This window comes from Sinocyclocheilus anshuiensis, unplaced genomic scaffold (genome assembly GCF_001515605.1).
Source record: "Sinocyclocheilus anshuiensis isolate Anshui unplaced genomic scaffold, SAMN03320099.WGS_v1.1 scaffold1854, whole genome shotgun sequence".
NCBI lineage: Eukaryota > Metazoa > Chordata > Actinopteri > Cypriniformes > Cyprinidae > Sinocyclocheilus > Sinocyclocheilus anshuiensis.
In genome coordinates, this window is record NW_015546040.1 from 1,143,386 (window position 1) to 1,155,079 (window position 11,694).

At 42.1% G+C, this 11,694-nt stretch overlaps 2 protein-coding genes across 2 annotated transcripts in view; both read left to right on the forward strand.

Annotated features, from left to right (window-relative positions):
* The first annotated feature begins 346 nt into the window (after positions 1-346).
* LOC107698918 (A disintegrin and metalloproteinase with thrombospondin motifs 1-like) lies at positions 347-6,630 on the forward strand. The gene is made up of 8 exons (XM_016500055.1): positions 347-1,170; positions 2,825-3,165; positions 3,254-3,386; positions 3,469-3,926; positions 4,009-4,195; positions 4,271-4,449; positions 4,545-4,720; positions 4,811-6,630. Exons 1-8 carry the CDS (start codon positions 585-587, stop codon positions 5,523-5,525), a joined length of 2,775 nt encoding a protein of 924 aa, XP_016355541.1. The 5' UTR covers positions 347-584; the 3' UTR covers positions 5,526-6,630.
* A 1,959-nt stretch (positions 6,631-8,589) lies between these two features.
* The window catches only part of LOC107698919 (cysteine and tyrosine-rich protein 1), a 9,399-nt gene continuing 6,294 nt past the window's right edge, over positions 8,590-11,694 (forward strand). The window contains exon 1 of the mRNA XM_016500056.1: positions 8,590-9,009. Within this exon, the coding sequence (XP_016355542.1) occupies positions 8,916-9,009 (94 nt within the window). The 5' untranslated portion in view covers positions 8,590-8,915. The remainder of the gene's footprint in view (positions 9,010-11,694) is intronic.

An 11,694-nucleotide genomic window follows, 5' to 3' on the forward strand; every position in this document is an offset into this window, starting at 1 on the left:
CCCTTGTGAGGAGACTCGTGTCTCCTGATGTCCTCAATAACCTTGTGTTATACTGACATATTAGTGCACTTCATCTTAGTCTAGGAATGGAGTTTTTAAGTTATATAAGCCACGTGAATGCAAAATGCACATATAGACCGATAAGGAGTTTAAATGACTAATACAGGAGTTTTGGGCCGTAAGTGTTGCGCTCTGATGATTGATGATTGTGGCTCTGCTCCAGCGCTCTGTTGCGTACTAGATTTGGCTGCAGCAGATCAAAGGGGCTTCAGGAAAGGGGTGGTCCTGCATTGGAGCATATATAGAGAGCCGGGCTTCTTGCTTCTAAGACAGAAGGAGAGCTGAAACCCGAGGAGACGGTGAGAGAATCTCTCCAAGACCCCTTTTGAGACTCTTCTCGTGATTTTGCTGCGGCGATCGTTCTATTAGGCTAATTTCCATTCGGAGGTCATTTTAAGCTCTGGATTGGTAACTGTTGCTGTTTTCTGGTTTTGTTCCTGTGATACACCGGCTTTTGGAGTCACATTCTTAAAGAACTGAAACTTTCTGAGGATTTTTGCTCTTGAGAACCCAACGGGAATATAATGTCTCTTTTGCGCGTCATACTGGGTTTCGTCGCAGCCCTGTGCGTAAACGCGGCGCAGAGCGCGTGGGAAGAGAGCACCGTGGTGCCGGTCCATCTCGAATCGTACGACACCGAACCGACCCATACAGCAGAAGCACGGGAAAAGCAATCCGAGAGACGCATCTATAGCTTGGACGTCTTTGGAAATCAGATGGTGTTGGATCTGGAACCGGACCAGACCTTTTTAGCGCCCGGGTTTGTGTTCCAGATGGTCGGGAAACCGGAGTCCGAGGAGTTTGACAGCGCTGGAGAGGCGCGGTGCTTCTTCTCTGGAACCGTGAACGGAGACGAACTTTCCGCTGCGGCGATCAATCTGTGCAACGGACTGCGAGGCGGCTTCTATATCGGCGGTGAAGAGTATTTCATTCAACCCGCAAACGCCAGCGGAGAGGCTTCAGATGGAGACACCCACATCATTCGCAGAAGAAAACGGGGTTTCTCGGATGAGGAAAACGGTTCGAAGTGTGGGGTGAACGAAGAGGAGGAACGGGTCACCGAGAAACCAACCAGATCTGACACAGAGCGCATCCCGTCTGAGTCTAAAGGTAAATATTGCAGAATAAAACGTTATGGTTATCGATCTTGTATCTAGGAAAGTTTCGTTATACTTTATTATTAGGCTACTGAGATTTTTTTTTTCCGGTAATATTTCGCGCACGCCTCCGGTAACCCGAATAAACTCGGTGACTCCGCGTCATTCAGTGCGCGCTGGCGCAAGAGGAGCGAATTAAGCAGAGTTCTGCGTCTGCATTAACGCACTAAACACCAAATCGCGTAATTTAGTTGGGAAATGCATCAACTGCAAATAGCACACATGTTCTTTAACGCATCTTAAAGGTCCCATGACATGCTGCTTTTTAGATGCTTTTATATAGGCCTAAGTGGTCCCTAGTACTGTATCTGAAGTCTCTTTCCCGAAATTCAGCCTTGGTGCAGAATTTCAGCCACTACGAGCCAGTCCCACAATGAGCTCTCCTTAGGACGTGCCATTTCTGTGTCTGTAGCTTTAAATGCTAATGAGGAGGAGAGAGGCGGGGCAACTGCCATGCTTCCCTCGTTTGCAAGCCATGATGTCTCTCGAGGAAAAAAAAATATTGTGCTCACCTCGCACGGTAGTAGCTCATTTTCTCATGGGCGGGCCAAATTCTCTGGGCGGGCAAAACAGAGAAAGGGGAGGTAACCTTTCCCCGTATGACGACATAAAGGGAAGATTCCAGATTGGGCCATCTGAGCTTTCATTTTCTCAAAGGCGAAGCAGGATACCCAGGGCTCGGTTTACACCTATCGCCATTTCTAGCCACTGGGGGACCATAGGCAGGCTAGGGGAACTCATATTAATGTTAAAAAACCTCATAAAGTGACATTTTCATGCCATGGGACCTTTAAAGATTTTTTTCTGAAGCGCAGAGGAGCCGTCTCCAAAAGCGAGGCGAGGGTTAACTCGGAGAGGGCAGAAATACGCAGGAGGAGGGAAGGGGACGTAGGGTTGAGGGTTGGGGGAGAGGGAGGCGGGAGAGAATTGGCTGGAGAGACGTGGAAGTTCTCCTCCTGGTACCGCATGTGGCGCAGATCAGCACCGGAGGACTGTAGATGGTTTGTATTTCCGCCAACGTTTCTCGTGAAAGTGCGCAGGTTTTGGAAAAGTTATTAGCAGGGCGGAGCAGAAGCTTAGTCAAATGGAAAAGTAAGCAAGCTCAGCACTAACTCCCAATAGCTTTCAATCTTTTAAGTACACAGTTCTCTATTTTTTCAGTTATAAAACACCATTTTACTTTACTATTTCCAATCAAAATTGCATTTAGGTTTAATAGCTTTGAGGCATCTATGTGGACTCATAAAAGAGGACATGCATTTAAAATACAGCCTTTTGGTTCCAAGAAAACCAATATATATATATATACAGTATATATATATTGATGACGTCATCTTGCACTCATAGGCGTCTACAAATGTATGTCCATGCTCTCTAGATATTCTAGTCCCTCCCTCTAATATCACCTGACGCTGACTAGCAATAGGAAGTAGGAAATTATGGTTAAAGCCAATTGGCTTTTTAAATAAAACATACAAGTCATCAATTTGGAAAAGTAATTTAATGCAAGACACTTTTCACTCTGGTAAATACTGAAACTGATTTAGATTTCACTTTTTTTTTCTGATTTAACCAATGGCTTTAATTATTATCTCCTCATCCTCCAGCACACCACAGATCTCGGCGCTTTGTGTCCACTCCTCGCTATTTGGAAATCATGATTGTGGCGGACCAGTCAATGACAGAATTTCACGGCGCTGGGCTCAAACCCTATCTGCTGACCATCATGTCGGTGGCATCTCGTCTATATCGACACCCTACCATTCGTAATTCGATCACTCTGGCAGTTGTGAAGCTGCTTGTTGTGTACGATGAAGAACATGGTCCCCAGGTGTCCTCCAATGCGGCGCTTACACTCAGGAACTTCTGCCAGTGGCAAAGACAGCACAACCCATCCAGTGACCGGCACGCAGAGCACTACGACACAGCGGTGCTGTTCACCAGACAGGTAAGTTTATCACTCCTGGTCTCGTTTTTAGAGTGTGAGTAAATAATTATCTAGCACGGCTCTTACTTATGAACGCTGTTCCTTTCAGGATCTTTGTGGAGCTCATTCCTGTGACACTGTGGGGATGGCGGATGTTGGCACCGTGTGTGATCCGGATCGAAGCTGCTCCATTATTGAAGATGATGGTCTGCAGGCAGCCTTCACAGTTGCACATGAGCTCGGTAGGCACATCCCCATGTTCCTATGTAAAAACTAGAAACTATGCAGGTGTAGCTCAAGTTAATAATTGTGCTTCTCATGTAGGTCACGTGTTCAACATGCCCCATGATGATGCTAAACAATGTGCCAGTCTTAACGGCGACCAGTGGAGTGCCCACATGATGGCCTCAACCTTGTCAAATCTGAACCAGCTACAGCCCTGGTCTTATTGCAGTGCTATAATGGTCACGACCTTCCTGGACAATGGCCATGGTCAGTGTTTGCTGGACAAGCCCCAGAAGCCTCAGCAGTTACCACAGGCTCTGCCAGGTTCAGTTTACGATGCCAATAGACAGTGCCGTCTCACATTTGGAGAGGAGTCCCGGCACTGTCCGGACCAGAACACCACCTGTGCCGCCCTTTGGTGCATGGTCACAACTGCAAATGGCTTGCCTGTCTGCCAAACCAAGAACTTTCCATGGGCCGATGGGACGCCTTGCAGGTCTGACAGCTACTGTATGGCAGGCCAGTGTTTGAGCAGGTCCGAGGCTGCCAAGTATCAGGTGAGCACCATTTGGTGTGCCATACAGAATTGATGTTATTCTGATTTGTGACTGACAATGGTTCTGTCCTGTCACCTTTTAGACTCCAGTCAATGGCGGATGGGGAGCCTGGGGACCTTGGGGAGATTGCTCCCGTACCTGTGGAGGAGGTGTGCAGTACTCTATCAGGGAGTGTGACAATCCCCTACCCAAAAATGGAGGCAAATACTGTGAGGGCAAGAGAATTCAGTATCGTTCCTGCAACACCGAGACCTGCCCTGATAGCAATGGTAAGGAATGGTCCTATTTCTGTTTTTGCAACAACATGCAAGCCGCTTGATTTACAACTGTGTTTATTTGCGCAGGTTTGACATTCCGTGAGGAGCAGTGTTTGGCCCACAATGACATCTCCTCTCAGGTGTTATTTGGCTCAGGAGAAGGCATCGAGTGGGTGCCAAAGTATGCCGGGGTGTCTCCCAAGGACCGCTGCAAGTTGATGTGCCGAGCAAAGGGAACAGGCTACTTCGTCATTCTGAAGCCAAAGGTGAGTGTTCCAATTAGCCTGAGTTGTAAAATCTAACAGTGGTGTAGTGGATGCACTGGAGATGTTTAATCCAAGGTTCGTTCCAATGCCTTCAGGTGGCTGATGGTACACCATGCACCCCAGATTCCACCTCAGTCTGCGTCCAAGGCCAGTGTGTGAAAGCTGGTTGTGACAGGGTAATTGGCTCCAATAAGCGTTTTGACAAATGTGGCATCTGTGGAGGAGACGGATCGACTTGCAAGAAAGTTTCTGGATCAGTGGAACGTGCTAGGTAAACCCACAATCTGCGCCAGTTAGAGTTTTCCAAAATTCCTTCTCAGATTTCTGTTTAATCTGACCTTTCCTTGTTTCTGAACTTTAGAGCGGGCTACCAAGATGTAGTGGCAATTCCAGCCGGTGCCACAAACCTAGATGTTAAGCAGCGCTCTCTTGGAGGCCGCCGCCAAGACAATAGCTACCTAGCAGTTCGCAGGCAAGATGGCACGTACCTACTGAACGGCGACTATAAGCTGACCACTTTAGAGACTGACATCTCCCTGAAAGGTGCACTGCTGCGTTACAGCGGTTCCTCTGCCACACTAGAGCGCCTGCGAAGCTTTGCTCCCTTACCTGAGCCTCTTACCATCCAGGTGCTGTCAGTCGGTGATTCCCCCCGACCTCGCATAAAATTCAGCTACTTTGCACCACGCCCCAGTGGGACAAAACGGCCGTCCATTAACGTTATTAGTGAAGCAGGAGATGACGAATGGGCCCTACGTGAGTGGGGACCTTGTTCGAAGACCTGCGGCGGTGGTATACAGAATCGGGACGTCATCTGTCTTGATGCATATGGCCGCCAATCGAAAGACTGTCCTGAAGAGCTGCGCCCTACGTCGTCGCAACCATGTGCTCTGCAGGCTTGCCCATCCTGGTTGCTCGGGGAGTGGTCCGCTTGTTCCAAAACCTGTGGCAGAGGCTTTCGCAAGCGCACCCTGTTCTGCATCGGACACAACGGCCGCACTTTGCCTAACGAGAGCTGCAACGCAAAAGATCGGCCACGACCTCTCCTGGATTTGTGCAACATGACTCCCTGTTGAAACTGAGCACTGAGGCTCGAAAACATCCTCGAACAGCTGTAACCTTGCACATCTGGTGCCGACCAACCCAGGTTTTTAGATTCAAAGGGCCCCTTATGACCGAGACTGCAAGCAAACTTCTTTCAGTGTTTCAAATCCCACCCATCCAACACTGGGGGCACAAAGCTGGCACACTGTGCACCTGTCTTGACAGCTGTGATGGAGGATGAGAATACGCACACCTCTGCTGCTTTGGATAGTGATGTCATGCATGTTAGATTTTGAGTGTGCATGGGTGTGTATGACGATTAATGAAAGAGTGCATGAAACAGCTATGCATTTGTACCATCTGTCTGAGCTGGACTAGACAGACCATGATTCGTTTGTCACAAGAGAGCATATAGGAACATATAGGAGCTATTGCCAGGGTCAAGAGCAGTAACAGAAGAGTTCATTAGTAGTGGTGTTATATAAAACGCCCTCTAGTGGTTCTTCATTTCAAAGTTGCAAACTCTGGCTCAGAGCACATATTTAACACATGCATTTTTCTTGCCAAAACCAACGCCATATCTCACCTCAGCTAGGCACACATGCTGCTAATCAAACACCACAACAGGTATTATGCATTTCCTCATAACTAAGTTTAACAATGCACATTAGCTTTAAGTTTAGCTTCCTAGGTTGATATTTTCACCATTTTGCAAAGCCATACCCGATCAAGAGGGATCACGTTTTTAATGGGGAGGGAGACCAAAGAGCATAAGTTCTATACCTGACGAGAGACTGTGTTTGTGCATGTTTATGTATGTGTGGGTTAGTTCTGTGTGTTTGTGTGGAGATATGGTGAGGGACTTCTCTCCTACTACTACTTCATAAGTAATCCTCTCCTGCCTTCTGAGAAGGTATCTTTGTAATGAGGTATTTCTTTTTGTACAGAATATCCAAACGTTATTTATTTTTGTAAAGCCCATTTAATATAATCTTGTTGCTTTTTATAATTATTGTATTTCTATTTGTTATTATTATTGAAATAACTGAAGGATGTAGATTATATATTAGAGTATTTATACAATATCAATGATCTTAGGTTTATGAATAAAGTATCACATTGATTTGTGGACCAATATTTTTGAGATGGTGTCTTATTTTGGGTGTGGCTGCTGCTGACATTGAAGCACTTTATGTAGCCTAAATCCTAGTCTGAGGACCCCTAGGGATTCGTGAAGGTACTACATTATATTTTCTCTAAAAATATAATGGTATTTTTAAGGTGGCTAATCTGCTCTAAATGATGGAGCAACATTAACATCTAAAGTCAGAACTCTAACTTATGCACATTGTTTGTAAATAGAAGTACATCAATTTAAGTACATGCATACATCAAAATAAACTCAAAAGAGCATCAACATGACTAGATCTAGTCAGGACAATTATCAATACAAAGATGCTGAGTCTGTCTGCTTGTATTATGAACCAGACAAGAAAGTCCACTGGGCTGAATTAAATAAATTGAATTAAATTAATTAGCACTCTCAATAGCTGTTCAAAGAAAAGCCTGTATGACCGGCATATTCAGCAGCACAGGTAATAACCACATCACTGGTCATAACCAGGAAGTCTTTTGTTATATAACAATCTTTCATAATTTAAGAGGTTTTGTCATTATGTTACAAGGGTGGCTGAAGAGGAAGCACATTCAGCCCTGGCTAGTCCTTCTGCTAAATAATACATGCAAGCAACCAACCACTCAGTAAAAAAACAACTGACTTTGAACACCATGAGCAAGGCCTTTTCTAATGAAAACCTTTTTTCTGACTGTAAATATGTGAGATACAAGATAGCAAGACGTAAATATATTTGCTTTCCCTTACACAATAACATTGAATTTAACAGGAAACGTTTTCAGAACGTTGGCTAATGTGCAGTAACATTAATAGAACGTTCGTTATATGCTCTTTAATAATGTTCTCAAAACATTAGCACAATAGCAATATTTATACATCATTCATGGAATGAATTTTTTCTTAAATGTTTTAGTTGGATGTTCATGCAACATTTTTAAATGTTACCACTTTTTTCAGAATGTTCAGAGAACATTCAAATGTAACATCCCTGTAATGTCTGCAAATGATCAAATGAACTGCTCCATTAACATTCGCATAACCAAGAAAAAACATTCAGACATTCAGAAATGCTTTCTTGCGTTAATGGGAGTGTTGGAAATGCGTTCTTAGAAGATTTTAGTTAGTTGAGTCCATGTTATTTGTCAACAACTCAAATACATTAAGCTTTGATTGAGTAGGGGATCAAGTCACAACTCGTAAACAATATATAATGGTAATCATTTAAGATAAATGTTATTTTTATGGTGCCCCAATTCTAAATGAGTCCGGTCTCATGAAAATGCGTATCAGTAGCACGATTTTCTGTTTCTATTAGGCGTGCTATTTATACACAGAAATTGACTTTGGCGTGCAGATGATACGCACGTGTTTGGCGTGCATATAGTACGCAATTTTCGCGTGCATATGATACTCAATTTGTTGGCATGCATATGATTCGCAGTTTCGGCGTTCATATAATACGCACCTACCCCACACCCCTAATCCTAAACATTGCGTATCATATGCACGCAAAAAAAAAAAAAAAAAAAAAAAAAAATTAATTTTTGCGGTTATTTGTGCGTATAAATAGCATGCCAAATAGCAACAGAAACTCGTGGTATTGATACGCACTTTCATGAGATTGGGTAGGAGTTCTAAATATGTGCTTGCATTCTACTGAGTTGATCAACTGAATTAAGTATGAACATTTGGGCCTATGAAACACGTGTTTTGAGATGCTCTTGTTTACTCTTCGTGTCGAGCTCAGGTCAGGGATGTTGCACACAGAGCGGATTCGTGAAAACACGACTCGAGAGAGATCTAAATATAGACTTCAGGGACACTAGCGAGAAGATGAGGCCGCAATTTGCCGCTATTGAAGAGGGCGAACGTGTTCCCAGCATGATCGTGCGACTCTTGTGTTGTTCCTGAGTTAACCAGCCTCATTCACGTCTGTGTGATGAGGAGTCGTGACGGCGGAGGCGGCCGTTCGTTCAATTCGTTCAGTCGCATCCAGACCAGCTGGGCGACGTTCCTGGGGGAGGGGATCGAGCCGAGGAAAAGAATATAGCGCAAGGAAGAAGTTAAAGACAAAGAGGGAGGACTCAAATGAGAAGGTGTGACTGAGAGACGAGTCGTGGAACACGTGGAGCGTTATGCATAAAAGAGTTGGTTTATTTTAACGCTTGGAACGCTTGACAGTCAGAACAACATCGGCACAGTGTATTATAATAAGATGTAAGACATGGCAGAATTAACGATCAAGTGTGCAAAGATTAAATAACGTTTCCAGGGGTTTTCAACAGAAATGCACAGGAACATTATGGAAAATCCGAGGACGCCGAGTTCACAGAAGAGTTGGAAGTTCTTGCGGAACTCTCTGCTGCTTTGCTTCTTTGCCGGTAATGTAGGCTAGTTTTATATTTGCAAACTAGGAAGTAGATCAATTAAAAGTGTAATCGATTATTTATTTAAATTACAAACAAAGGAAAGTCACGTCTGTTGAAAAAAACAGCATATGCTGGTTAGGTATGTTTTGACGCTGGGATGCTGGTTTAAACTGGTCCTTTGCTGGTTTATGCTGGTCCTTTTGCTGGTTTATGCTGGTCATGTGCTGGCAAAGGACCAGCTTAAACCAGCATCCCAGCGTCAAAACATACCTAACCGGCATATGCTGTTTTTTTCAACAGTGTTACGTATGTGAGGTCGTAAGTTAACTTTACGTGCTACAGTTTTATGGTTATTTTACTTGCGGGTTAAAAATGTCTCAGTTGTGTTTGTAAAAGTTAGTTAATGACTTTCGCTCAACATTTTTGCATTATGATGATTTATAATTCTCATTTTACCGCTGCGTTTAAAGCTACCAAGGTAATGCAAATTTAGGTTCTAAAAACGTTATGGGAACATTGTTTTGAAGCGATAATAAAAGGTTGAAGTGTCCGGTTTTCTTGTTGTGATCAGAATGTTATTTAAAGGTTACAAAAACGATTCTAAGAACGTTCAAGCACAAAACATCATGTTTTGAGAATGTTATTCTAAGAACGTTTTCTCTCAACATTGAGAACACATGAAATATTAAGTTATAAGAACGTTCCATAAACATTACTTTAAAAAAAAAAAAAAGTTGTGTAACATTTATAGAATTTGAAAAACGTTAGTGAAAGTGAGAATGTTTCCTGTTAGCTGGGAACTTACAGAGAAAAGTTACTTATGAGTTACTACTTAACGGACTAGTTTTATAAGTATTTTATATATGGGTTAACTAACAATTTCTCCGTTGTCTGTGTAAGAGTTAGTTAATAAAATGTTCTTAACTTTTTGATGCTGAAAAAAAAAACTTGCTTTAGAGTAATTGCTATTGACTAATTGCTCATTTCACTACCACTGCTGCCATGGTATTCTTTGAAATACATTGAAGTATTAAGTAAATATATGGACACTGTATTTATTCAGTAGTATGACCATCTGATAGCATCACAGAACACTTTTCTGGAGTTTTATGATTAAACTATGCATACACACATATATGTAGGAAGTGTGTGTGTGTGTGTGTGTGTGGTAACATTTAAAGCACCAGTGCCTCTAAAGCGTCTTTGTCCCAAAAGTGTTGACCGACAGGATCCAGAGATGCAGCAAGGGCCTCTAGGGGACCACCCAGTCTGCAGGGGCCCACATTAGCTCTGGAAAGCCAGATGCAAACAGACGCCAGTCAAATTGAAGCCAAATTTTGGTGCTTCAGAAGACATAATTGCACCAATTATACTGTGATGAGACTGTGGGCAGGACAAGATAGCGCTGTAATTGTGTACCAACCATCCTTATCCTTGAGCATGAGCTTGAGACATGTACATTAAAAGATTGTTAGTGCTAAAACAGTTGTATTTAGAGCTCTTTTTCAAGTATGTTATGCATCAAAACACGAGATAAGAAGCCATGGACCCAGATCTATACAGATGGACTTGTTAAGCAATAGTTGTGCTTTATACACCCTTCACCAGCAGTGCAAATGCAATCCAGTCATGAAATGTATCATAAAGCTCTCTTAATCACAGATCAATAGCGTCTGATGCCAACATGAATCCAGCAGGCGTGTTTGGTGCATTAAAGAGCTCTGAGCAAGAAGCAACACATGATGAAGCGCTGATGATTCGTTCTGCAGGATCAGACTCGTCTGTCAGCTCAGCCCTCCAACACAACACTAACAACTGAGAAACACTGCAGGGAGATTTCGATCAGATGGTTTTGTCTCAATACACAATAATGTTCTTAAAGCATCTTTAATCTTCAAGTCAAGAGAAGTGAAAGACTGCAAAAATATAATATTCCTTGTCTTTATCCGTGTCTTATATTCCACTGAAAATATTTAAACATCATCTCTTACTAAATTTAGTAAGGTTTTTGACTATGGTATTTTCGTTACATACACAATGCTAAAAGTGCTTTACACATAAGGGATTTAAAAATAATCTTAATAGATATAAAAACAAAATCAACAAATATAATTAACAAAATCCGATTCACTTCAAATTCACACTTGTGAATGAAATAAGAGCTTGTTTTTTAATTGTGAACAGTTATTATTACTAAAACTAGAAACATTTTCAAACATTACAAATAAAACCTTTATTAAAAACGTATTTTATTTCAGCTAGTTTCCATGGCAACATTTCTCATTTTCGTTTAGTGTACTAAAATAACTAAAACTAAAACCTGATGAAAACTATATAGATGTAAAAAAAATATATTTTTTTTTAAATAGGCATTTAATAAAAATGACAAAACAATAAAATTGCTAAAATTTTCTTTAACTTTAATTAATTAAAAACTGAAAATATACTAATGAAATCTAATTCAAAATATGAACTAAAACTCCTAAATACTAAAATAAGATTGTGATTGTGAATTTTCCCTAACCATGACGGACATCGCTAAATAGTGAAAATGTGAATTATGTTATATTTCTGATGCCAGTGATCCTATAAATCAGTTCACATTAAGCAAATATTCTTGTAAATATATCATATTTTATATAAATTGTGTGAGTGTGTGTCTGTGTGTGTGTGTGTGTGTGTCTGTGTGTGTCTGTG